The following is a 27127-nucleotide window of genomic DNA, read 5'->3' as shown; positions in this document are numbered from 1 at the left end:
TAATAAACTAAAACTCTGAAACTGTAAGGCAGCCTTGGAGAAAAACGTTTTCCTTTATTAGAGCTGCCCTGTTCATGGTATGTCTTCACAGCAGTGGAAACCCTAAGACAGAAGAAAGAACTTTGTAGCTGGGCATGGTGGAACCCACCTTTAATCCCAGCACACAGGAGGTAGAGGCAGGTGGGTCTCTTGAGTTCAAGACCTGGACTACAGAGTGAGTTCCAGGACAACTAGGGCTTACACAGAGAAACCCTGTCTCAGAAAACCAAAATTAGGGTACCAGAGAGATGGCTCAGTGGTTAAGAGCACTGACTGCTCTTCCAGAGGTCCTGAGTTCAATTCCCAGCACTCACATGGTGGCTCACAACTATCTGTAATGGGATCTGATGCCCTCTTCTGGTGTGTCTGAAGATAGCGACAATATATATATATATATATATATATGTATATGTGTATATATATGTATATGAAATTTCCATGTAAGTTGAGAAAAAAAATTCAGGATCTCTGGTTTGGAAGTCAGAGAGCTTTGGTTAAAGAAATAAGTACATTATCACACCCATATAAGTTGAAAATGTAAAGTTATACTAAATTATATATACATGGCACAAGGAAAATCAAACTGAAGAGTTTGGGGTGTAGGGAAACTAGAAGAAGAACATAAGGCAAGCTCTTTTAGTGAGAAGTAGACTAATTTTGTCTACTTCTTGGAGGGTTAAATAAATAAGATTATTTACAAGATATAAAAGTAAAGAGGGGGGCTGGGGATTTAGCTCAGTGGTAGAGCGCTTACCTAGGAAGCGCAAGGCCCTGGGTTCGGTCCCCAGCTCAAAAAAAAAAAAAAAAAAAAAAGTAAAGAGGGAAATATAAGTGAAGTTGAAAGGAACCATGAAATAGAAGAGATAGCCCTGAAGAGGGTGATAGAAGTCTGAATTCTGGGTGAGAAAAATTAAACAGAACAATGGGTTACTTTTTTATGAGAAAGAATTCTGTGTGGTAGAATGATTTTTTTTCCTGAGTTGAGTAACAGGATTCTGAACTCTGTACCTACTGCATGTCAAGCCTCTGCAAATGCACAGACTTTAACAAGATGGTGTAAGAACCAGCACTTTAGAATGATACTGTCTACAAAACAGCGAAGAGCCTTGCAGTGGGCTCGGGAGAACTGCCCCTTCTACGCTTCCCCTGTTCACGGCCCGAGATAAGGGCACTTGTGAACACCAGTCTCCAGTTACCATCCCTTGTTCATAGGACCAGATCAGAGTTCAGAGGAAGTACTCCATCAAAAGGGGAAAAGGTGACAGCTGTTCAAATAAGAATCACTTTCGCCAAGTACTAATGACAGATAAAGCCAATAAGTATTAAAATAGGGGACTTGCACACATGTGTTCCTGACAAGACTTATCTATCCTAAGACTCTGCCAGCACTAGAACCTTGGGCAATGGTCACCACAACCTTACACCAAAAATAACTTCTGCAAGGATGTCTTTTAAACCTTAGACTGTTGACCCCTTCCCCACCCCTTAACTCTTTAAGCCAAGTATTAGTTTCAAAATGCTGTATGTAATCCTCAGGCTACTTTTGGTAATCTTTTTGGCTGTACAATCTAAATATGGCACATATATTCTCATTCCAATAGTCTGTGAGTCCCCTCTCTTTTCTCCGTTCCAGGGACCCAGCTCCTCCCTTCTCCGAGGCTTCATTGCACATCTTAAGGGACTGGTCTGCAACCGAGCTCCGTTCTCAGTCTGAAGGGAATCTCCGGAATTCGTGATTTATTTTGACACACCTCTAGCGCTCTGCCTGCTTTCATCCATTGGAGATGCACACAGACACAAATTTTGGTGTTCTTATGGAGGTACTCCCACGAACGAGAGTTCAATGGATATTCAAAAAGAACTAGAGACAGTCCAGCCTCGTTTATTAGAAAACCCAAAGACTTGAGGTGGTCACTGAAACATTTTTCACACAATACTTCTTGGGAAAGATCTCTGAAATTGCTCAAGTCCACATTCGAGGTCCAGAGTGATTCCAGAGTAGGATGTTAGCAAGCTGAAGCTAGGTCACCTGGCTATGAGACAGGCTACCAGGGATAGATTCCCCAAGGGGGAAACAGTAGAAATGCAATAACATCACCCTCCTTGGGTGACATCGCAGATACTCCTTAGGGCGGAGTCTGCTGATGGCCAGAGATTAAATCGGGACCACTGTGCCACTATCCCTGACCAGACACGGACTTCCACCACTTCTGTGCGGTTCTGTCTACCCCACATTGTAGACAATCCTATGTACTTTGGAATTAAGTCTCTGAGCCGCGGGACCTAGGCAGCAAGCGCAGGAGGGAACACCATTCATTACCTTTGCACGTAGTGGATCAGAAACATAGCCAGCAGGACGCGGTTAGGCAGGTTGCCCAGTCGCGCGGCTGCAGGACGAATGTACTCGTACAGCGGCCAGGCCATCGAGGGCAGCTCCTGTATGAACCAGGCAGGTCGCGCGGGCACTCGGATGCCGGGCCACTGCGGCGAGTAGCGGCCGTACGGAGAGCCAACCGACCGGAGCCCCACAATGGACACGAAGGCCATGAAACCTTCCAAGTAGACCAGCATGTCGAGCAGGCACAGCTCATCCAACTCCATAGCTGAGGTCGAGCAGTGTACTCCATGCCCGGGTGTCCGAGTGGAGCCTCATATAAGGCCAGGAGGAGGGCGCAGACGGGCCACCTCTCCAGCAGTGTGTACCTGCCCAGGGGAGGGGCGAGCCACCTGCTCGGGCGGGGACAGGACCACAGGCTAGCACCACCAGACGATACCCTCCCGCCCGGAATCCAAACGCGAGCCGGATTGGGCAAAACCCCGCCCACACAGGAGCCCCGCCCCTTGGGGGGAATGGCGCCTTAGTTGAGCCCCGCCCACACAGAGAGCCCCGCCCCCTCCCGATCTTTGAGAATTACACATTGGCCCAGAGCTTCTTGGGCCCGGGAGGAGTGCAACCGGAGCTCCGCCCCCTCAGCACCACAGCAGAGTCCCAGAGCCTCGCAGCACCCACAAAGCCCCGCCTACCCAGCAAAGACCCCGCCTCTTTGCTCGAAACCGAATCTCGCTCTGCCCAGCTCTGCAAACACGCCCCTCCACGGTCTGTACCGCCTCCGGAGAGCGACAGGTCGGTCAACACTCCATGACTCTCTGCGCACGCACCATGATCAGGTCGTCCATACAGGTGCCTGAGTCTACGTGTAAGACGGAGAGATTCACGCTTAGTGGCGTTTGGGGTTGTTTTGAGGAAATACGTTCTCGGTATGAATACCACTCTTTTCTCGCTCAAGCTTTCGGCGAGAGCATGTTGTATCTTTCAGGCATATTTCTTGACTGCCCCGGCTAGGACCCAGCAGCGGGGTCCTGGGGATGCAGCCGGAAGTACGGCGTGTGTGCTGTGCGGTGGGTAGCTGTGTGCGCTCCGCGTGTGCTGCCGCGTGGGCCATGGGGCGGCGGGCGCGGGGCCGGCGGTTCCAGCAGCCGCCGCAGCCTGAGGGCGAGGAAGACGGCAGCGACGGCAGCAGAAAGCGCGGCCAGGAGGTAGGTGCCAGGAGAGAGGGGTGCCCCGTGGGCTCGCGCGTTGGGAGCTTGCTCGTGGGCTGGGTTAGCGGGTGTTGGAGCTTGCTCACCTGTCGCTTTCCTGTCAGGGCTGGGAAGGTGGATATCCCGAGATCATAAAGGAGAACAAGCTCTTTGAGCACTACTATCAGGAACTCAAGATCGTGCCGGAGGGAGAATGGGACCAATTCATGGGCTCACTTCGAGAGCCCCTCCCAGCCACATTGAGAATCACTGGTTACAAAAGGTAAGTTTGGTGTGTCTTTTCTAAGATGTGGACTTGGGGGCTTTGGAGAGGGAGCTATAGAGCAGCCAGGGTTGCTTTGGCACTTGCATGTGGGAGATTAGAACAAGAATAGAAAAGGCAACCTGGGAAAGACCTGGGTGGGGTGGGGGATGGGTGAACTGATCGGTTCATCTGAGCAGCACGAAACTTTGCCTCTCCCTGACTGTCAGTATACACCATCCCCAAGACCTGTTGCAAATAAGAAATGAAGCTGGGCTGAAATGCAGTATTCCATTTACCTTATTTGTAAGGTGTGTGCAATCTGTGGTCCAACACAACAGTAAACTGGAGGGAAATAGAAAATCATTGTGCTGCTTTCTTAGATGTTAACAGGATCGCAGTGCTAAAAATGAAGTCTGCACACCCCAGGGCGATTATGGGATGTCTTATCAGAACTGGCTTTACATTTAAAACGCTTGCAATCTTAAAGTTATTAAATCTTACAACTCTCCTCTTTCGATTACTGTGAAATTTGCTTATTTTTTCATAGCCATGCAAAAGAGATTCTCCATTGCTTGAAGAACAAGTATTTTAAGGAATTGGAGGACCTGGAGGTAGATGGACAGAAAGTTGAAGTTCCTCAGCCACTAAGCTGGTGGGTACAGAATGCTTCCTTGTGTTGTGTATTCTTAGGTACCCAGCCCCCTTGAATGCGATTTCTTAATTCTTCAGTCACTGTTGGCATAAAAAGCTCGGATGTACTTTTCAAGCATTTGTTTGTATGTTTTCCAAGACAGGATTTCTATGTGCAGCTCTGGATGTCCTGGAACTTGTTCTGTAGACAAGGTTAGCCTCAAGCTCCGATCTAACTGCTCTGCTTGGGTGGACTAAATCCATGTACCAGCATCATTTTCCTCTGTTAAAACCTCTAAATGTTCTTCTTTGTAGTGCTTTTATCAACATGAGATTGGTGTATACATGTTCATAAATGACTTGCAGTTAATTGAGTTAATGAGTGTGGTTAATTGGTTTTGGGCCCAGCCTCCTCCTCTTTGATGTTGCTGGGTAGCTTTATTTTTCTTCTGTTTTCTCTATCACTTTTTTCTTTCTTTTTGGATATTTTATTTATTTACACTTCGAATATTATCCCCTTTCCCGGTTTCCCCTTTGGAAACCCTTATCTCACCCCTCAGCCCCCTACTTCTATGAAGGTGCTCACCCACCCACTCCCACCTCACCACCCTGGCATTCCCCTACCTATACTGGGTCATCAAGCCTTCACAGGACCAAGGGCCTCCCCTCCCACTGATGCCAGATAAGGCCATCCTCTGCTACATGCAGCTGGAGTCATGGGTCCCTCTATGTGTACTCTTTGGATGATGGTTTAGTCCCTGGGAGGTCTGGGGGTTGTGGTTGGTTGGTATTATTGTTTTTCCTATGGGGTTCCAAACCCCTTCAGCTCCTACAATCCTTCCCTTAACTCCTACTCTAATTGGGGTCCCTGTGCTCAGTCCAATGGTTGACTGCAAGCATCTCCATCTGTATTGGTAAGGCACTAGCGAAGCCTCTCTGGAGACATTCATATCAGGCTCCTATCAGCAAACAGTTCTTGCCATCTACAATAGTGTCTGGGTTTGTTGTCTGTATGTGGGATGGATCCCTAGGTGGGGCACTCTCTGGGTCATCTTTCCTTAAGTCTCTACTCCATATTTTGTCCTTGTGTTTCCTTTAGACAGGAGCAATTCTAGGTTAAAATTTTGGACATGAGTGGGTGGCCCCATCCCCCAACCAGGGACCATGCCAAACCTCTGGATATGGTCTCAACAAATTCTCTCTCTTTGTTGGGTATTTCAGCTAATGTCATCCCCATTGGGCCCTGGAAGCCTCTTGCTTTCCTGGCATCTGGGGCTTTTAGGTGGCTATCCCCAGTTCCCCATCCCCCACTGCTACACACTTCTGTTCAATTACCTGACCCTCTGTACATCTACCCTGTCTCTTCCCATACCTGCTCTCCATCCCCTTTTTCTCCCTCCCCTTCTCTCTTCCTCCCAAGTCCCTCCCACCTTCTACTTCCTGTGAGTATTTTGTTCCCCTTCTAAGAAGGACTGATCCACACTTAGGTCTTCCTTCTTGAGCTTCATATGGTCTGTGAATTGTATTGTGGGTATTCCGAGCCTTTTCCTAATACCCACTTACCAGTGAATACATACCATGTGTGTTTTTTTGTGACTGGGTTACCTCATCTGAGTGGATTCTTGAACTTCTGTTAACAGTCCCCACTTTTCCACGTCATGGTTTCAGAGTAGATGTCCTCCCTTCATCTCTGGAAGACAAGCTCTACTTGTTAGAGTCTCACCACAGGTTGCTATGGCTTATATACCAGTGTTTCCCAGCACAGCCTGCCTGTAGGCTCAGAGTCAGTCATCTACTGCTCCTGTGACAACCCTTTTATTACTTGTCATCCCTGGCGCCAAGAGTGTAGAATTCCTCGTTCAGTACATGAAATGCTCAGTAGTAGCTAAGATGTTCTATATCCTGAGTGAGCTTACATATAAAATATTTCATATTTCAGATTTTGAGATAGAATTTTCACAAAAGAAAATATATAAGGGTGAATTTAGTAAGCCTTTTCTGATAACTATAGGTTTTGAATTTTATTGCTTTTTGATTTTGAGGTAGGGTCTCATGTAACTCTGGCTAGTCTGGGAGTTTCTATGTAGACCAGGCTAGCTTCGAAGTCAGAGAGATTGTTCCCTCTTCTGTTGGGAACCAAGGCCTATGCTACCATGTCTGCATTTTGGCTATTTATATATTGATGTTGTCTTTTGTTTTTAGGTAATCTTTTGTGGGTTTTTTTTTTTTATCATGGAATATGGCTTGCCAATTTTCCCTGGCTATTTGATTTTCAGTATCCTTAGCATAGTTAAGCACAACACATTTATTTAAATGAGTACTAAATGTCTGACACTAATCAGTGTACAGAAGATTTCCCAAATAACCACACTGGACTTCATACTGGTGGCATCCATGTGCTGCCTCTTATGAAACAGAATGCATACTTCAGTTGTTTTTAATTGCCTGATAAGTCAAAGATAGGTTCAGAATGAGTGGAAAGATGCTGTGTGTAACATCCATAGAAAATTTCATTTTCATAATTTAGACAGAAATTATCAGAAGTATCTTAATGCACAATGGTTGAGCACGTCTTAAGATACTCAGAGCTGTTTCTCTGTGTCGCTCCCAGGTTTCAAATTTGTTACTTGGGTCTGTTTTCCAATCAGCCTGATTTCATTTCCCATTTGTTACCATGGCTGCAGAGATACATAGAACCTTTTTGACCTGCATTGTTCTAGGAGTTCATTGTCCTGTCTCAGGTGTAACAATCAGCACTGACAGAGATTGATCACTGTCTGACCTGCTTAGTTTGATGTTGGGTTGAGTAGCCTTGGTAAGCAGGATGCTGTGAGTCATACCAAGTCCCTCATTCCTGCCTTTGCATGTAAGTGAATACGTACAGGCCAGGTGTAGATAACACCTGTCCCGATCACTGACTTCATAAAGAAGGAATGTCCTCAGAGTGACACAGATGGCAGGAGGCTTCCTTCTTTACTGCATAGCTGATAACAGACTCCGTTAAACCTGAGTGCATTTGTGGCTTCCAAGAATGGGAGGGGATGTAGGGTTGGGTTTTGTACGTAAGCTCTTTTGTTGTTGCCTCATAGAATTGCTTTGTACAGAAATGGAAAATAGATTAACAATCATAATCACAAATTTGTCAAACATGTAAATGCCTGCTACTCATGTCTTATTGTATGAAAATAGTGAATATCTTTTGTCTTATTTAGGTACCCTGAAGAACTTGCCTGGCACACAAATTTAAGTCGGAAAATCTTGAGAAAGTCCCCATTGTTGGCAAAGTTTCATCAGTTCCTGGTCAGCGAGACGGAGTCTGTAAGTGGGTTCTGCGGAGACTGAGTGCTGCTGATAACACTGGCACTGTGGCCCTGGTCAGGAGACACTAGTTTTAGTATTCTGTAACTGACTAAGTTCACCTGTCTCTGTTGTCAGTTTGTCTTACTGTCTCTTCTTGGTGGATTCACATGCTGTAGAATTTGAGTGTAGGGCCAGGCTGTCACTCACAGTGCTTCTGTGTGGTCTGTTTCTTTTTCTTCTTAGATGTGTTCCCTTGACTGTCACACATACAAAGTACAAGATTACTTGGCCTATAGAAGTTGTCTAGTTTACTTATAATGGCACTGTTAATATCACACTTTATTGTATCTTGCCTATTGAATTTTTCCTATATTGAATCGTTACCAGTGCAACCAAATGCATGTAGCCAAGTGCAGCTGTAATTCTCACAGGTGCAGACCTTCTGGGTTGGTTTGAGCAACTTTAGTCACTGGACTCTAGCCTAGAGGTGTCCCAGGGCAGCACCCATCCTTTCACGTGGAGCTGGATAAGTGTACCCTCTGTAGCTTTCCTTTTCTTTCTTTTGGAGTCTTTGATTTCATATTTTACTTGGGGGTTTCCCCTCCTCTTCTTGTTCACCAAGCTTTAGAAGTACTGTGCTTCCCTGTTTACTGATGCCATTACCAATTCGAAAGTTGGATCTGGCTCAGTTCAATTACTAGCTGTTTTACCACTGTGGCTTTCTGTCCAAATAGATAAAGGGCATAACTTTGCTTGACTTTCCCTCCTTGGATAGTAAGAATTGAAAGCTGCCACATCCTTGTCTGTACTGTGCTCTGCCCAGTTCCTTATCTGGGTTGGTGGTTGAGTAAAAGGTTAGCAAACCATTAGGGAGCATCCAATTTGTGCTTTGAGTAGAGCTCAGGCTGGGTGTTGACCAGTGACATAGGCAGCTGGGTGGTAATGGAGATCCAAGTTGTGAGGGAAGGTGGCTGGTTGGAAGGAAGGTTTCGAGGTCTTCCTGGGAACTAGGTAGTGAGAACTGTGCAGCTAAGCAGGGCTGGCTTCGTAACTTCTGCAGAGTTTTGGAAGCAAGTCACATTGATAAACTAGAAGCTTAAGTCAGTGTGCCTAGGTGAGTGAATCAAAGTTTAAGTAGGTGCCATAGAATGACTGCTGATCAGAAACTCAAGACAGGTAAAAATGTCAAGTCTAGATGTCAGTTCTGATGGTCATATGCCTGACTTGTCATGCGTCAAATGCTTGGCAAGTGTTCCTCGTGCTGAGAAGCGGGTAGCTTACGTGGCCCACGTGTTCCTGGTTTTGGTAGGGTAATAACTGAGGCAGTACTGCCCTGCCTCTCCCTGTTGGGTTTGAATGGGTTTTATCTGCCAGTTCTCAGGCCCTGGCTCTTGGGAAAACAACAGGAGGGCGTTGATTAGTTGCTCAAAAGATGAAGATAGGATCAGTAACTGATGTCTGGTTTTTGCAAGGAGTTGCTTGGCTCTAGAAAGTGGATATGGAGGGTTCCTGATAGAGGTGACGTGGGAAGAAGGATTATCACTCAATGCGCTTTCCTGTGCTGTTTTGTTTGGCTCTTGGCTGCCTGCTGCTCTGATAGCTGACCACCCTTGAGGATACTCACCCAACCCTGGTGCTTAGAGGAATGAGACTGTGGTCTTAACCTCCATTGTTATACCTGACACCCTAACTTGATGGTTGTTTTAGTCTTTAAATAGCAAGCAACTATTGATTGATATAAAAGTCTCTCACTGAATTATTTTGTGGTAGTAGAGATTTGCCTACTCCTTGTAAGATTACATGGGCTTTTCATATTACACTTGAAACAGTCCTGATTTGAAATGCTGGGTTGTTTTTTTTTCTCCTCAAGGGAAACATCAGCCGCCAGGAGGCTGTCAGCATGATTCCCCCACTGCTGCTCAACGTTGAGCCCCATCATAAGGTAGTGTACCAGATAGAAGATGGGAGGGTAGGTAGGTACTGGCAGTGTGTGTCCACTCTGCTGAAACCTTTAGTAGTATGAGTGTGTCTCCTTAGGGTTTTGTTTTTGTAGTTTTGTCTTGTGTCTTACAATACACATAGTCACATATAACTTTCTCTACTCTTCAAGTTTTCTTAACATAACAAATTAACTATATAGATAGATAACCTTGAGTAAGTCTTTTGTCTAAATCACATTGGTTCCATGGCACTCTTTAGAGCTAAGCACTGTTGTATGATTATCAGTAACCTGATGGCTTGCCCGTGACCACATGGTTCTCTGAGTACACATTCTATCACTGCATTTTCCCGATGAGGAAAAGGAAGAAGAAATGCAGTGGACCCACACTGTGGTGCTGACACTGTCACGCTGGGCCACTCCTGTTCACTTCTAACTCCACAGTTCCCAGCAGCACTCTGTCCTCAGCCCTGTGCCTCTGTTGTTTCATGACTCCTTGGTTTTATGAGTAGGGAACATTCTTCATCGAGGAGAAGTTTAGTTTGTTGGAATGCAAGTCAGTGTATTAGAATGACTCACAAAATGGTTTGAGATCTAATGCAGAGTGTTACAGCTTTTCATAAGTGACATGTTTGTTTGCTTGCTTGTCTTTATAGATCTTAGACATGTGTGCAGCCCCTGGATCCAAGACCACACAGTTAATTGAAATGTTGCATGCAGACATGAGTGTGCCCTTTCCAGGTAATCACTGTGGGGCAGGGGGCTATTTTGGGTTGTGGTCGATGAAAGGTCCTTTCCTTTCCTGCTTCCTGGGCAGTGACTGCTCCTGTCACTATGAACTTTGATGAGTCCTCAAACCAGCACAGTCAGACTGATAGATTCCTCTGTCTGTCTGTAATAGGAAACGGGCCTGCACATAGTACAGACAGACTTCTTTTTGAACTTGAGTAGGAACACCCCCGTTTGAACTTGAGTAGGTGAGAAGCAGTTGCATGATGTTCTTGGTTATTGCTGTTAGCCTCTTCCATTCAGATCCCCCACCTTCAAGAGAGGGATGTGGTAGCATTAGACGCCATATGTGAAGTGGGATGTGATGGGCAGTGGTGTGGGGAGGCTGCCGGACGCTCATAAGGCAGCAGCCATTTCTGCAGTCCTGGGAGTGGGGAGCAGGATTTCTAGTGTTGGTCAGGTCGCTTTGGTCTTGGTCTGTCCTGTTTGCTGGCTTTCAGCAGCTGCCCAAGTCCCAGTTTGGACAGGACCAGTTTCTTCTCTGTATTCCTGCTGTCTTTTGTCCCTCGCTTTTGTGAAGCATAGTTCTGGTTGTAAATGTTGTTAAGCATATTATGTTTTCTGTGATGGAGTATGGGAGAAGCCGGAAATGAGCCGGAGCACACGCCTGAGCTTGGGTATCATGTCCCAGAAGGAGATGATGGGCTTGGGTTGACAAGACCCCACCCCAGGCCAGATTTTTATTCTAGAGCAGATCCCCTGGCACATAGGCAGGGTCTTAACTCTGCCAGGTTTCATGTGCCTTTCTGTTTATGCCTTCCTTATAACTAGTGATATTCGTAGGAAAGCCATTGGCACAAAGTAAACAGCAGCTAACAGATGAGCCTTGAGGTTTTGAGTGTTTAGTGCCTTTAAAATGCACACGTCGGCAGTCGGCGCCTTTTCCCTTGTCTATAAAGTCTTGTTCTGAGGTCTTACGTTTCACGGAGCTTTCCTCCTCACCTGCCGACCCAGAGGTTCTGGTTGTGTGTTTCAGGGGATGAGTCTGTTCCTGCTGCATCTCTCCTGACTACAATTTTATGTTCCTAGAGGGATTTGTAATCGCAAATGACGTGGACAACAAGCGCTGCTATCTGCTCGTCCATCAGGCCAAACGGTTGAGCAGTCCCTGCATCATGGTGGTGAACCATGACGCATCCAGCATTCCTAGACTCACAGTAGATGTGGATGGAAGGAAAGAGATTCTCTTCTATGATCGGATTTTGTGTGATGTCCCTTGCAGGTATTTATTATTAAAAGGCCAGAATGCCCAAAATCAGGAAATCCAAGCACATGCAGATTAGATGAAGTGAGGAAGCACATGAACACAGTGATGCACACGGTTACTGCAGCCGTGGAATGGAGGAGGATGTGAGCTGGAATAAAAGGACAGACTTGAGGTAGTTGTGAAACAGTTTAGCATGGTGCTGGGTATAGAACAGTCATGACAGCTCCAGAAGAGATGGAACATCCTTGAGGAATGTAAATTTTACACACGCGTATCTTAAGTCTTCTCTTCTTGGAGCATGTATATAAAAAAGGTCAGTTTTCTATTCAAGTTTGTTACTTAGTTCAGTGAAAGAAATTTCAGAGTTGAAACCCTTGTAAAACTCATTTTAACTGTGTACTGATGCTTCAATTTTAATGGCATAAATGTGAGAGAATTAGACTTTGTGTCTGTGAAGTGACTGAATTGCTGTCTTAGAAGGAAAGACCCTGTCCTGTTATAGACATCAGTTGAGAGGTAGGTGAAACCCAAGCATTAATACCTGAACAGAATGGATTGGTGGAAATTAGAGCTCTGAATCTGCTGGAGAGAACCTATCAAAGTGCTTAGGGCAACTCAAGGATGCCATTTCTTAAACATTTACTGCTTGTAGTAGCACTAGTTTGACTTGTAGCTGGTAGCACTGAGTGTGCTTGAGTTAAAATACATGGAGATTTTATACTTCAGAATAGCATGAAATGTAAAAGCAGGGATTACCTTAACTAACTTTCAGTGTGGTAAGTAAAACTTTTAATGTTCTGTATGAACATTAAATACATGAGTCATGAATGCTCTCTTATTTCCTTAATTAAAATATTAAAATATTCTGATTAACCTCGAGGGTCCTATGTTTTCTTCCCATATGGTCTTTTCAAGCTCTTGATTGTAGGCTGAAGAAACTCCTGAAATTATGGTAGGTTTTCTACCATGAGGCCTGTCGTCCAGCCAGGGTCATTTTAAAGTGTATGCTGTCTTGTGGAACTACTCCTGAAGCTTATGGACATGAAGCTGAGGAATTATAAGCCAGAGCAGGAACAGACCCCGGAGGGTGGGCTGGGTTGATGAAATAGGACAACACAAGTCTATCCTGTAAAGTGTATATCGGATAATTTTTATCAAATCACAGGAAAAAGTGAGGAATATTTAACTGCATAGAAAAAAGGTGTAGAAGGATTAAGTTAGCCTGAGTGAATTGATCGCTGTGGCAAAACCTTTGCTAGTATAATACTGATTTTTAAATGTCTTTTAGTAACCAGATTTCTAAGAAGCATTTATGCAAGGGCCTAATTCCTAGGTATACTGATTAATTTTGCTGATATAGGCTGAGTATCCCTAATTTGAAATGTAAAGTTCTCCTAAAGTCAAAAGTATTTTGAGTCCTTGGCAGATCTAAGTGAACAATTCCACACCCTAACTGGTGACAAGTCACAACCAAAACACTGCCTATTCAAAGTGCCACTTCGTCATCTTCAGACTGGGCATGTAAGGTAGCTACAGAGCAGATATGTTTGTTTAGAATTGGCTCTCATCCTCACATTGCGAAGACACCTAGCACTTCTTTGCAGCAGAGCATTGTGGATCTGGTCACATGTAGCTGTCACTTGTCCATGGAAGCAATCTCTTGAGAGTCAACTGAGGTTTTCTGTTCCTGTTGCTTGCTTTTAGATTTGAATGTAAAATACAGTTTCCTGAAAGCTAAAGTGGAAAGTTTGTGAGGATGGAGTTGCCTTAGTCAGTATTTATCATGCCTGCTTTGTGGTTCAGCTTGGTATGACCTGGGCACGGTTCACTTGTTACATATCTTCTTTCCAGTGGCGATGGCACAATGAGAAAAAACATTGATGTCTGGAAGAAATGGACTACCTTAAACAGCTTGCAGCTCCATGGGTAAGTGAATTGCTTAGCCTGAGACAGGCAGACTGAAAGACGCATTGCTCCCTGGCAAACCATCCCGATCGCACTGGGAGTCACAGTTAATAGTTGCCTCATGAGAATGAATGGCCAATAGAAGTTACTTTAAAGCACTAGTTCTCAACCTGTGGGTTGTGACACTGTTAGGACACATATCAGATGTTTACACTTTGATTCATAATTGTAACAAAATTAGACTTATTAAGTAATAACAAAACAATTTTATGGCTGGGCTCACCAAACACAAGGAACTATATTAGAGGGTTGTAACATTAGGAAGGTTGAGAACAGTTTCTTTAATGTCTTATTTAAGTAATAGTAGTAGCTGCTAGCTGCCATGGTGGCACATCCCTTCAGTCCCAGCACTTAGGCAGAGGAGGTAGGCAGACCTCTTTGAGTTTAAGGCCAGCCTAGTCTACAAAGTGAGTTCTAAGACAGCCAGAGCTGTTACACAGAAATTCTGTCTTGACAAACCAAACCAAGTAAATAAACAAACAAACAAATAAATAAGGTATGGTAACAGCTACTTTTTATGCTGTCTTGGTGGATGCATATTTGCCTTCTGTGCCCATTTCACCTTGTGGTTCTCATGGTAGCATCTGTCCATGCTTAGGGCATTGCAGTATTGCAAGAGTGTGGCACTCTTCCTGTTTATGTTTCATCTGAACATGTCTGCCTAGTGCCTGTGGAGGTCAGAAGACTGGAGTTAGGGATGTTCATGAGCCACCATATGGATGGTGGGAGCCAAACCCAGGTCCTCAATACATGCCCTTAACTGCCGAGTTACCTTTCCAGACCCTCCCTCCCTCCCTCCCTCCCTCCCGGCACGGATTCTAAATGGCTCTTTCTATAGAGCTTGGTATTTTTATCTCTTTTAACATGAAAAGCACATGTTCTCCAGTGTGTAATGGGTGGTCTAGTATATTAGTATAGACTGACTACAAATAATTTAAAAGTACTTTGTTTATTAAATCTTACTGGTTTTGTAAAATGGAGAAAAGGATTTATATTTTTCATAGAAAAACTACATATTTCAATAAATTTGGAGATTTTAGTAGAGAAATTCTCCAAATATGCTCTACTTTTGTTGTTAAACTGTTGGGAAACTTGTAACAGAGCAGAAAAAATATAAAAATAGATGTTAGAATGTACATACAAGCTTATCTAAGATTACGTTAAAATCACTTGCAACCTGGAGAAGTGTTTGCCTTGTTTTTATTGTAAAAGTGTCATCAAAGTCATGTCTGTGGCGGAGTGAGTAGGTGCTCTGTAGGCTGTTCTGGGACTGTTTGTTGTGTTAACCTGAGATCTACCCTTAGCCTACAGCTTCGGATTGCAACCCGAGGTGCTGAGCAGCTGGCCGAGGGTGGCAGAATGGTGTATTCCACCTGTTCCTTGAACCCTGTGGAAGATGAAGCCGTCATAGCAGCTCTGCTGGAGAAGAGTGAAGGTGAGCATGTGTGCAGCCAGACCCTAAAAGCGCACAGTGAGCAGGCCGCAGGGGAGAAGGCAGGGCGGGTGTTCACCATTTGCATGTAGGCTTAACCCATTGCCTGTAACTTTTTTTTTTTTTTTTTTTTTTGATTCTTTTTTTCAGAGCTGGGGATTGAACCCAGGGCCTTGCGCTTCCTAGACAAGCGCTCTACTACTGAGCTAAATCCCCAACCCCACCTGTAACTTTTTAAAGTGAGAGATATAGTACTTAAAAAATACTCTCTTGTGACGTGTTTGACATGTTTTGTGAATTGCTTGGAACCTGAAAGCTTAAGGACAAAGCTGTGTTCATTTTTCTCTAATGACAAGATAATTGTCACTATGCTAGGCCCTTATACATTGGTTAATGTAGAAGAGTTTGATGGGGTAGAATAATTCCCACTGAACATCTTGTCTGCAAGTGTGTAGTGTATCAGGCTGATTGCCGCTGTGCAGCTTTTACCACTGTCCTCAGTTCCTCATCCTGCAAAACTGAACTTGAAGCCGTGTGTCCCTTCTGCTACCACTACCCGGCTCTTGTCTCTGGAATTGTGACTCCAGGGTCCTCTTGTAGGTGAGCCATAATATAGCTGTCTCCCTTGGTTGCCTTGTTTGCCTCAGTGCAAGGTTCTGTCAGGGTTTTATTCCATGTGTAAGCTGAGCTGGACCCAGTTGTCTCGTTTACCAGATCATCAGTGGGTGGGCCCTTGAATTTCTACTTTGAACTGTGAACTTGGGGCTGTGAACATGGTGTTAGTCTCCCAGCCTGCTTTCCATGCTTTGGGATGTGATCTGGAAGGGGATGGCTGAGTGCTCTAGTATCTTCCTGTGTTGAGGATTTACCAGGCTGCTCTTTGTAGTGATGTCATTGTACATCCGAACATAAGGTTCCAGCTTTGTCGTGTGCTTGGCCATTCCCACTGCCGTAAAGTCTTAGACCCTGAGTTACACTGAGTTACTTCTAACTATTCCAAAGCTGCGTTTCCATGATGGTTTCAGAAGAGCTTTACGTTCAGCCTTTTGCTGAGGTGTCAGCTTTACACCAGCCTGTGCTGGAGTTTTTACAAAGCAATTAGTAGACTTTTTCCACGTGTTGATAATCACAGTCCACCAGGGTGCCATCTTCACAAGCATGGAGGAAGTTCAACATAATGTGGAAAGTGCACTCACATTCCCTGTGGCTCAGCACCCACCCCTGCCATCCCGTGTATGAGGTGTGCTCAGCTCTGCTGGTCTGGCCTGTGCAGTCAGCCCTCAGCTGGGTCCTTTGGATTAACATTTGATATGTTGGATTGAATTCTTACACTTTATTTAGCCTTAGTAAAGATGGGATTTTGGAACAATCATTTTGCACATGGAGAAGGAAATGATGATGTCATACCCACAGGCACTTTGGGTCAAGTGATAAGAATTGAACCTGATCAGATTTATGCCTATGTTAGCTAACGTTCGAACGGCCCAGGTTGGGGATGTAGCTCAGTGACAGTCCTTAACTGGCATGAACAGTTCCTGGGACTGATTCTCAACAGAACCCTCTGAAGGTAGTTGTGGGATTTGAGGGATTCACACTCTAGTGGTGCTTTTTATTGATATAAAAAATGACTGGTTTCTTGGTGAGCAGTTCGTTGACTAGAGTAGGTACTAAATGCACCTAATCTCACCTGAAGCACGGGCTTGATGGTGACAGGAGCCTTCCTTCTGTCATCAGGCCTGGCATTTAGTCCCAGTCACAAGCTTTAAACAGAAAAACGGAGCAACAGGAAGAGCGTAGAGTAGTTCGGTGTGGGGAAACCAGGGACTGTCAGATGCTCAGAGCTGACACGCTTCAGTTGAGGACTGGAAGAAAGATGGCTTGCAGCAGGAATCTGCAGGGTGGATGAGTTCCTATCTGACTGGGGGTGAGCATTGCTCTTCGATGTGGCCAGTGGCCTGTGCTGAAGAGAACTGGTGCCCACACGAGTGTTTTCTTTGAAGGAGGGAGATTCTTAAGAGCAGACTGCTTCTTTGGAAATTTCTCCTAGCAAGTGTCCCCTTGGGAGCCTTTAGACTTGTTTACAGTTCCTCGGTTTCTCTTCACTTCTCCAAGGGGCTCTGTTTTCCTTGAGTCTGTGTTGGTGGCTGGTTAAATGTTGACTGAAGCCTCGCTGTGCCGCTTCCAAGTCACTGTTGTAGACACAGAACTAGAGCATGTTCACAGCTGCCCTGATGCCCCCATGGTACCCAGTGGGCAGTTTTAGAAAACTTTTATGATTGAACATAATTTCTGGGGTGTTTGTTAGACAGAAAGGTATGGAGACACACAGATGACCCAACCAGTGTCTCTGTGGAGTATGCCTGCGTCTGAGCCCCCGCTGTGGGGCAAACAGGCAGCGACTGTAATTACACTTGCAGCTTTGTTATTAACTGTTAATCTGCATTTCCAGAATGCAGTTAAATGACTTTTAGTGAACTCACTCAGCTGAGTCTGTCACCACAATCCAGTTTGAGGCCATTTTTGTACCTCAAGAAGGTTCTTTATGCCCACTGGTTTTCACTCCCTGTCGTACTCTAAGCTGTTTTTTGTCTATGGCCTGGCCTTCTCAGAACATTCTTAAGAGTGGAGTTGCAGTGTGTCCACTTTGATGTATGCACTTTACTGGGATTTCTTTGAATGGGCACAGTGTATGCCTTTGTGGGGATGCGCGCGCGCGCACGCGCGTGTGTGTGTTCGATCTTAGGGTCTCTGGAGCTTGCTGATAGATCTGCTGAGTTGTCTGTCTGTCTGTCTGTGTTCCCAGGTGCCCTGGAGCTTGCTGATGTATCTGCTGAGTTGCCAGGACTAAAGTGGATGCCTGGAGTCTCACAGTGGAAGGTAATCTTGTGATGGAGACTTTATTTCTGAGGACCAGGGACACCTTGAGAGAGCCACAAGCGTTGGAAAACATTTGCGTTTTGGCATTGTGAATCAGGCCGTCACATGGTTGTACAGTATAGATTCCACTTGCAGATTCTGTTTAATGACAAATGTTATAATTGCATGTGGTGGTTTTTTTCTGTTTTTGTTCCTTTTATGGAACCTGGCTTTGCTCTTATGCCCATAAATATGACCTTTTTTTTTTCCTTAATGTGTGTGATGTGCAGATCAACTTTGGTTTATAAATCAAAATAGTTCCCCCTTGACCTCCCTCCACAAAACATTCTGAGATTTGTTTTAAAAACAAAAAGGAGCTTAGTCAGTGGTGTGATAATGTTCTTCTGGACTTTGGGGTGAAGGTTATTTATGTGCGACCGTCGCCTTGCTCTGGGAACCAGTGTGCTCTTGACTGTGGCAGTGCTGCGTGTCTGTTTCAACAGGTCATGACTAGAGATGGGCAGTGGTTTGCAGACTGGCAGGAGGTTCCCCAGGGCAGGCACACGCAAATACGGCCCACCATGTTCCCCCCAAAGGACCTGGACAAACTACAGGCAATGCATTTAGAGCGATGGTAAGTGCACACTGTGGGCTGTAGGGTAGGGATGCAGTCTGTCAGGTCCACGAAGTTGGTGTCCATTGCTTGCTAGCACCAGTGTTTACAAATACTGGGATTGGTTCCAATTGCAGAGCTAACACTTTGGAGACTGCGTGCCTTTGTCGTTTCCTCATTTATGTGTAGTAACTGTACAGCACAGTTGCTTCATTATGACAGCTCCATAAATGCATGTAGTGTGCCCTGATCATCACTGTCATCTCCCCATCTCTGTGTGTGCCCCTTACCTTCCCCTCTGTGGATTTTTCAGTGATATGTGGCTCTGTGAGTAGGGCTAAGTGTCTGCAGTAAAGCCAGATCAGACCCGGGCAGACTCTGTAAAACCAAAGGAACAGTGGATCGTTTGCATGACTTTGTGCATTTCTACTGTTGTAGCCTTCGAATACTGCCCCATCATCAGAATACTGGAGGGTTCTTTGTGGCAGTATTGGTCAAGAAAGCACCAATGCCATGGAACAAACGTCAGCCCAAGGTAAGCTTTACCAGAAGACAAAACCTGTTAAGAGTTCATTCATTTCAAATGCAGAGCACAGTGGAGGTTGTGAGGGCCTAGGGTGTTAGAAAAGTTGGGAACTTAAAAGCAGGGGGGATTCACTTGAATCTCAGATTCCTCACAGAGAGACAGTGAGAAAGGGTGTATTTGGAAGCACGTCCTCTCTGTGTCTTATTCCCAGCTACCTAATAGCACTTGAAAGGACATGAGATTGATGGTGGACAGGACTATGGACCCTGAGCCTGGAGTCCTCTAGCATTTACTGCCCTGTACAATCAGGTTCATTCTGCCCTAGAATAAGACATTTTCCTCCCATCTGTGAGCTATCATGGGAGGCTATGATGCGCAGACTTCCCTACCTCGATGCCACCGGCTGTAAGAACCAAATCCAAGTCACAGCAATAGCCTCAAGAGACTGTCAACAGTGCCTGCTGCCTCTGAAAGGACACAGCACAGCTATGTCTGTGGCTTTAATTATGAGTGGTGTCCACCTCTACATGACTGACAAGTAAAATACTACCTCATAGGAGGGTGTCTCCAGCAGGGCACACTATTCACTTTTACACAGGCCAGGCCAGATGAGTATGAGACCAAGTGAGAGAGGCATGCTAACATGGAACCCAGCAAATGACACAAGTACTTTAAAAAGCAAGACAAAATATCAACAGTAAAAGGGAAGAGAGGCCAAAACCCTGTTAAAGCATGGAGCTGGAAGGCACCTCAGGTGTGGGTCAGTCTGTAGAATACTCACAGTACTCAGAGCCATCAGCTGTAGGCACAGAGCACAGGGAACGCCACTATTACACACAAAGATGCATCACGCCCAGAGCACACAACTACTGAGGCTGGAGGCCGAGCTGGGTAGAGCAGAAATGAACACAGCCATAGGACCGCCATCCTACTGTCAGAAAAGCATACAGCTCTAAGCTTTGAATCCCGAGGGGTTGGGGCTCTCCAGAGTTAGGACGATAGCTTCAGCTAGGTCAGTAGACACTGACCAACAGTTACCCCGAGCCACCGGTTCCAGAGAAGGATGAGGTCCTTGGAGAGAACAGTTCCTTTCTGTTTTTTCAAAGCTGAGCAGCCTCAGTCCTAATCCAAGATGACTTGGAGGAGACAGAAGTTTGCAGGACAGTTGATAACCACAGAATGCTTTGTGCTGCAGGCAAGTGTGCTAGAATGCCAGACTACACCCCAGGGTAAGAGCGTCAGCATGTAAACGAACGGCTTGCTTCTGCTCTAAGCCACTTAATTGTATATTATAATTGCCCTGTTTTTCACCCCACTTCTTGAAGCCCTGGGTGCGTGTTCCTCCTAATTACACCCTGGAACAGTTTCCACAGCCCTCTCGTTAAAGTGTCCTTAGTTATGTGCCTGAGCCGAACCCTGCAGGACCCTTGGTTAGCACAGTCTCACACTCATGTGAGCTCAGGCCTTCCCCAGAGTGGACACAGGGTTACTGAGGAAGAGCAGGCCGGCTCTCTAGGTGTCTGGGTTGTTCTTTGTGAAGCTGTTGGAAAGTCAGCTCTGAATTGAACAATGACTGTCTGCAGATTCCATTTAAAGAGCACATTTTAAAAGCAATGTTTTAATAAAAAGAATATTTGTCTTCCAGTGCTGTAAAAACATTGAAGTGGTTGACAGGAGCATAGTAGTCTTAATTTCCTTACAGTGATGTGAAGTGTGTTGCTTTTGTGTGAAAATGAATTTGTTCTCTTCAACAGGTACAGAGTAAATCTGCACAGGCCAGAGACCCCAAAGCATCCAACACTGTGGCTGCCACAAAGGGAAATCCCAGTGACCAGTCTGAGCTGGAAAGCCAGATGATCACTGGAGCTGGTGACTCAGAAGCAGCTCAGACGACTGAGAACACAGAGAGTAATGAGAAGAAAGATGGCGTATGTGGGTGAGGAAGAGGATGGCCTCTGAGCAGGACTGTCTGTTGTCTTCATAGCCCTCCTTGTTAAACTAAATGGGGTCTCAGAGCCTTAGCCATGGTGACTTTGAGAGAAATGGGGATACTGCACAACTGTGTGCTATGTTCTACCATTGACATAGCACCCACAGACGCTTCCAGCACTGCAGACGGTTAAGCGCTGGGCAGGGCAGGATGAGTGCTGCTGGTGTGGAACGCTCCCACGCACTACCTTACACTTTCTATTCCCTCCTCAGCCCTCCTCCATCAAAGAAAATGAAGTTGTTTGGATTCAAAGAAGATCCGTTCGTGTTCATTCCTGAGGATGATCCTTTATTTCCACCTATTGAGTAAGGATCTTGCCATTTGAATCCCGCTTTTGAAAGTTCATTGCAGCAAAACAAATGCATTACCAATCACATACGACGGATATTTGGTACTTAGCTCTTCCTCCCGATCATGTGTTAGAGTGGGTAGAGTTGAGAGACAGCAGTCTTCTTCATGAAGCTGAAAAAAAGAACTACCTGGAGGTAAAGGTGACAGGAAGCACTGTCAGCTGGGACCCAGTATAGTTTTAGCTCACTCAGAGCTAATATAGCAGGCAGTGGCCAAGGCTCTTGGTCTGCTCTTATTTAGGAACTTGAGGAGCCAGTAGGTTTGAGTGGGAGTGGAATTGCCCTGCATGGAGAACACAGAAAAGCATCCATTGTCAAAGCTTTAAGGTTTGGCCCAGATTAGGAGTCTGGGCTTCTGGTCATTGAAATAGCAGAAGAGCAGCTCTTGTAACAGCCCTTTAGCTGTCTGTCCTCTGGCACATCTACCTGCGCTTCAAGGTGAAGCCAGGTGGCCTGCTGGGTCGTAAGCAGTGCTACTTTGTTGACAGGAAGTTCTATGCCTTGGATCCTTCATTCCCGAGGATGAATTTGCTAACCCGAACCACAGAAGGAAAGAAGCGGCAGCTTTATATGGTCTCCAAGGAGTTGAGGAATGTACTGCTCAACAACAGCGAGAAGATGAAGGTGTCGGGGCGTGGGCGTGGCTGAGCACAAGCAGGACCACACCCTGCTGTTCACCTGGGAGGGCAGGCCCCAGGGTTTCCTCTCTGTTCTCCCCCTGGACAGTTCTAGGTTTGCCAGCCTAGTGTCTGTGCCTCCTAACAGTGCTGTCAGGAACTGCCTTTCAGCTCCTTGGGTCTTCTGGGCTGTGGGAGCAGTAACATGAGGCATGCATACTTAGATGTGTCCAACTTACTCTTGTGTTTAACTGGTCAGCTTTTAATTGTTTCCATGAGCTGTGGGCATAGAAGTGATTGGAACTATGATTTGATTCTTGAAAACCAGTTCCAGGAAGGGCCCATTTTTCTGTCCATCCCTTTCTAAAGCTGCTCACAGGCAGCCATACTGCTTGTAGTGGAAGGTGTAGCAGTGAATGATTATCCTTAATTCCTGTTGAATCTCATTTAACTTACAGGTCATTAACACTGGGATAAAAGTCTGGTGTCGAAATAACAGTGGTGAAGAGTTTGACTGTGCGTTCCGTTTGGCACAGGAGGTAATTTAGAAAAGGGTTTCAAAGTACTAGCCATGGTTAATAATTAGCAGCCAGAGAGGGCCTTCTGGTATGCCACTCGAGTTCCATATCTCAGAGGTCCTTGGGATTCTCCAGGGCCTAGGTTTCTTTGGGGCCTTGACCCAAGGGAGGGACTTCAGTTGAGTCATGAACCATACAAGAAAGCCCCTCAGTAAGGAATCATGGATAACCATGCTCTTTCTTGACTCTCTTACAGGGAATATATACATTGTATCCATTTATCAATTCAAGAATCATTACTGTATCAATGGAAGATGTGAAGACACTGTTGACCCAGGAGAACCCATTCTTTAGAAAACTGAGCAGTGAGGCCTACAGTCAAGTTAAGGACCTCAGTGAGTAAAGGGATCCAAGACGCTAAGTAGCTTGTGTCACTTCCATGGGGACTACAAACGAGGCTGCACATTCCTCAGTCAGTCCTCTGTATGCTCCACACTCTCAGATTTGACCAGTCGTGGATTGAGGATAACTGAGAGGAAAGCAGTCCTGCCTGGCAGGGGATCTGCTCGTTGGCACAGAGTTTGATCTCGGGAGAGTGATGAACTGCACGTGCCTATAGTTCCAGCACTTAGCAAGATCAGAACCATTCCCACCCAGATGGCATGCAGGATAACAACTGCTGACAGGACAGTCACAGAGAGACAGCCTTACAGAGATTGTAGTGGGTTTAGTGATGTGCTGTGCCGTTTCTAGGAAAGACCTGAGCCCTTTTGAGGATTCTTTGCCTTGTCTCTCATGGAACCCCTACTTGTACTCATTATAAAGCACTTGGGCCTGGCACCACTTGACTCCCGTACAATCCTGGTAGGACTTGAGTCCAGGTTCTCTATATAGACCCACGAGACCAGCAGTCTCAGTTGCACTGTCCTCTTACAGCTCCCAGACTCCGGCATTAGGTCACCATGGCGACATCTTCACCAAGTGTGTTTTGTTGTGCTTTTCTTTCGTTTGCACCTTTCTCACGTCTGTTGGTGTAGCTCAGTCTGGGCACCACACTACCTTGGCCTTCTACACCCTCTTCTTGCCTTGGTGTGAGTCACAGGCCTGCAGAATGCAGGACATTCAGCAGGGAAGGAAGGGACAGGAGCTTTCCATCTCTGTCTCTTAAATCTTCTGGGAAGATTTACTTCACTTTGTACCTTTGATTGGGTATGGGACATACCTGTGCCTGAAGTGTACATACAGAGGTCAGAGGACAGCCCACGGGGATTACTTCTGCCCACTGAGTTCTGGATATGACTTCTTCCTCCAGTCTTCAGGCTTAGATAGAAAGCATTTTGACCAGCTGAGCTGTCTGCTGGCCCTTATGTGTATTGAGGTGATAGAGCATAGGACTTGGTAATTTTCATGGTATTTTGTGCTGTGTCTAGAAGTTGGGATTTTAGTTAAATTTCAACTTCATGTTTCTTCCCCAGAGTGTGCTAAATACTATACACTTGCATATGTATTCCCCCCTCCACACACACCCTGCTTCAGTCTGTTGATTGAGTGGATTTTCTTCCGCCTGTATCCCTGAGACAAGAGCTCACTGACCCTTCTTGGAAATAGCACACACATCTGCTCAGTAGTTGTGGTCAGGTGAAACCTTGTCACATGTGTCTGTTTCTCTTTCTTCCAGCAAAGGGAAGTGTTGTGCTGAAGTACGAACCAGATTCTGCGTAAGTACAAGTGCCTAGCTGTTGGATAAGCGGCTGGGCATAGCGGCTTCTGGTGTAAGGCTAGGGCGGGGGGCCTGGCCTACAGGAATTCTGGGGAGTTCCCAGCAGCACTGAGGGCGGTGGGAGCACAACTTCGACTGCACACGTGGCAGGAACGGGGCAGTGGGCACAGCACGTCCTTGAGAGGTTGTGTGTCACTATCACAAGATGGTGTAGTGAACAGCATGCTTAATTCTTACACAGGACCTTCTTTTTTGGCAGGAATCCAGACACCCTCCGGTGCCCCATTGTGCTATGTGGGTGGCGGGGAAAGGCCTCTATTAGAACTTTTGTGCCCAAAAATGAGCGGCTGCATTATCTCAGGATGATGGGTCTAGAGGTATTGGGAGAAAAGAAAAAAGAGGGTGTCATTCTTACCAATGAGAGTGTTGCCAGCCCAGAACAGCCTGAAGAAGAGGATGCCAAGCAGACAGCACAAGACCCCTGTAACCCAGACTCTGTTCCTGGATGTGACCCAGGTGCAGCTGAGCCATCCCGGTGAAGATGTCCCACACACTGAATTGGTACCATCCTTTTGTTGGAGATCAAACCTAGAATGTCCTTAGCTGGGACCTGGAGATGAGTGGGTGGCTAGTCTAGGGAGAGCTATATTTTCTAGCATTTGGAAGTCGCTTTTGCAGAATGGATTCATGTTCCTGCTTTAAAGGCTAATATGACACAGCCTTTGCAGAAGTCGCTTTTGCAGAGTGGATACATGTTTCTGCTTTAAAGGCTAATATGACACAGCCTTTGCAGAAGTTCGGATCCCTTGTCGGGCCAATATTGGCCTAGTCTAAAATTATAGCAAAAATCTACAAGTCTTGGGAAGCAACTCTATGCTTTTAATATTTTTTGGGCTGCACATCAGTGTGCTGTGCAGTCACGCTGACACTGAGGTCTCAGGTGACTTCTGTGCCTTTGTGATAAAGGGTGAGGGTAAGCCTGGTGAATCATGACAGCAGTTTTGGGGACCGTTTGTGCTTATCCTGGAAGTGCTTTAAGTGGGGTGGAGATTGCTGGGTCATGAAATAAAGAGCTATTATAATGTGTCTTGACATATGACTTGGATTTGCTTTTAGTTGGCTAATGGGAGAGAGAGAACCAAGCCCTCTTGTGTCTCATATAGGAATTGAAGCTGGGCTGCTGCAGTGTTGTCAGCCACTGTGTCCTGAGCAGCTTCCTGCTACAGTGAGGTGAGGCAGATGGACCTGGGCTGTGCTGGATCCTAGACTGGCTGTAGCACAGACCCAAGCTCATGCCCACTGAGCCATTGATGTCTCAGCATTTAAGGGTGAAGAAGTAGAGCTGGGTGGACCTGCACTTGTGTCCCCTGCCTGGCTTCCAGGAGTGCTAGCCTGGCCGGCCACGTTTATCCTCCTCAGCAGTGTCCCCCATCAGCCTCATGCTCAGAGTTTGGTTATCATTGAACACAAATGTAGGGCAGACGTATCCAGTGACGTCTCTGTATTCGTGTCCTCTTGAAACATTTTCCTGTCAGCTGCTGTGTTCCCCCTCACCCAGATTTTCCGGGCAGAGTTCTTGCAGGTGCTCTTTCTTCCCTGTGTATGTAATATGTTTTGCCTGCACTGTTGAGCATTAATTACATGCATGTTCTCCAGGCCTTCCTATATATGCTCTGAGCCAAACACCAGCTATCTCTGGGATAGCTGTGCCTTGCTCATAAAAGTTCAATCCAGTTGGATCTGTTGACTGTTTATCCCCTGAGGAGAGACATAGGATCCTCACCTGAATGTCCAGCTGCGCCATACCACAAGTATGTAACTCTGCCTTGGGGAGGGCCAGAGGATAAAGAAGACCAGGGTGGGAATCCCATCTATGTGGCTATGGGGAAGCCATCTTCTGGTTGAAGACTTGGGCTACAAAAGACTGTCTTGCAGGGGAAGGAAACCCAAGTCCCTGTAAGTAGCCCTCACCTGTCCTACAAGTAAGCCCTGTAATTCACCGGTTCCCCAGAATGAATTCTGGTAGAAGTGTGGGGTTTAGAGAAAGCATGGTGTTGGGCTCTAAGGAGGAGGGGCACACTTTGCTTACTTCCCTGTCCAGGGGAGGGAGACATTTTAGCAGTAGTGGGTCTCTCCTAACATAGGTGAGCCTGACCTTGAGAAGACCACTTAGTGAGAAGACCTCTAAGCTGTAGCCATTGGAAGTACCTCACTGCCGAGTAGCCTGGTGACAACCTCAGCCAGTGCTGCCCTGGATGCCTCCATCTTGTGAGTCCTTCTCTTACAGGATGTGGGTTCGTTACTTTGTAGAGTGTTCTCGGGCTCTTCCTTCTTACTAGAGCAGGTAGGCAGTGCAGCTAGGGCCGTGGCACTGTTGGTTGTCTGTCACCTTGTGGCAGCTTTGCTTGTTGGCAGACAGCTACCTGCCATTGTGCCCATCCCGTGTTTGTGTATTATAGGGAAGTCCCTTCAAGACTTTGTTCTTTTTCCTCAGACTTCAACAGTCAGCATAGTTTCTGAGACGTCATTTTGTTAAATAAGTTATGAACCTGAGAACCTCCTGCTTCAGCCTCCCAAGTACTGTTTTCCCCTTGTTTCCTCTGAATTTAGGAGTGGATGGCCATGAGTTACTATGTCCAGCTTTGGATGCCGTCTTGTAGAGACCATCTAAGCAGATGAAACTGTCTGATTCTTGGTCAAATCCTACTGGACGTGCAGGTCAGGTGGCAGTCCTGGGGCCACATAGACGTGGAACCATTCAGGCTGTGTGCATTAACCTTGGGTCCTAGGATAGTTAAAGTGCTTATAGTGTAGTATGTTTTCTTGTCAATTTCAGTAAGGGTTGTCTGATT

The 27127-nt window shown here is 46.0% G+C and overlaps 2 protein-coding genes across 6 annotated transcripts in view; one reads left to right on the top strand and one right to left on the bottom strand.

The window, feature by feature from the left end:
* Srd5a1 (steroid 5 alpha-reductase 1) overlaps window positions 1-2796 on the bottom strand; it is a 33985-nt gene extending 31189 nt beyond the window's left edge. Inside the window, exon 1 of one of the 2 annotated variants that reach the window (NM_017070.3) lies at window positions 2360-2796. In NM_017070.3, coding sequence (NP_058766.2) covers window positions 2360-2640 — 281 coding nt within the window. In that variant the 5' untranslated portion in view covers window positions 2641-2796. The remainder of the gene's footprint in view (window positions 1-2359) is intronic. The other variant, XM_039101160.2, reaches the window with a different exon arrangement.
* A 74-nt stretch (window positions 2797-2870) lies between these two features.
* Nsun2 (NOP2/Sun RNA methyltransferase 2) lies at window positions 2871-27127 on the top strand. 4 transcript variants are annotated; one of them, XM_063265950.1, is made up of 20 exons: window positions 2871-3220; window positions 3327-3576; window positions 3684-3841; window positions 4371-4475; window positions 7666-7771; window positions 9624-9695; window positions 10349-10433; window positions 11511-11703; window positions 13540-13614; window positions 14958-15088; window positions 17889-17962; window positions 18445-18575; window positions 18993-19089; window positions 20835-21016; window positions 21283-21375; window positions 21909-22044; window positions 22496-22576; window positions 22812-22950; window positions 24234-24273; window positions 24535-25367. In XM_063265950.1, the coding sequence occupies exons 2-20, from the start codon at window positions 3406-3408 to the stop codon at window positions 24812-24814; spliced, it is 2349 nt and encodes a 782-aa protein (XP_063122020.1). In that variant the 5' UTR covers window positions 2871-3220; window positions 3327-3405; the 3' UTR covers window positions 24815-25367. The 4 variants fall into 4 exon arrangements, with proteins under 4 accessions (XP_063122020.1, XP_063122019.1, XP_006227854.1 ...); XM_063265949.1 differs by having other exon boundaries at window positions 3146-3163; NM_001108403.1 differs by lacking the exon at window positions 2871-3220 and having other exon boundaries at window positions 3404-3576; window positions 24535-27127.

The sequence above is a fragment of the Rattus norvegicus genome, chromosome 1, assembly GCF_036323735.1.
Source record: "Rattus norvegicus strain BN/NHsdMcwi chromosome 1, GRCr8, whole genome shotgun sequence".
Taxonomy (NCBI): domain Eukaryota; kingdom Metazoa; phylum Chordata; class Mammalia; order Rodentia; family Muridae; genus Rattus; species Rattus norvegicus.
This window is presented reverse-complemented; position numbering and strand designations above follow the sequence as displayed.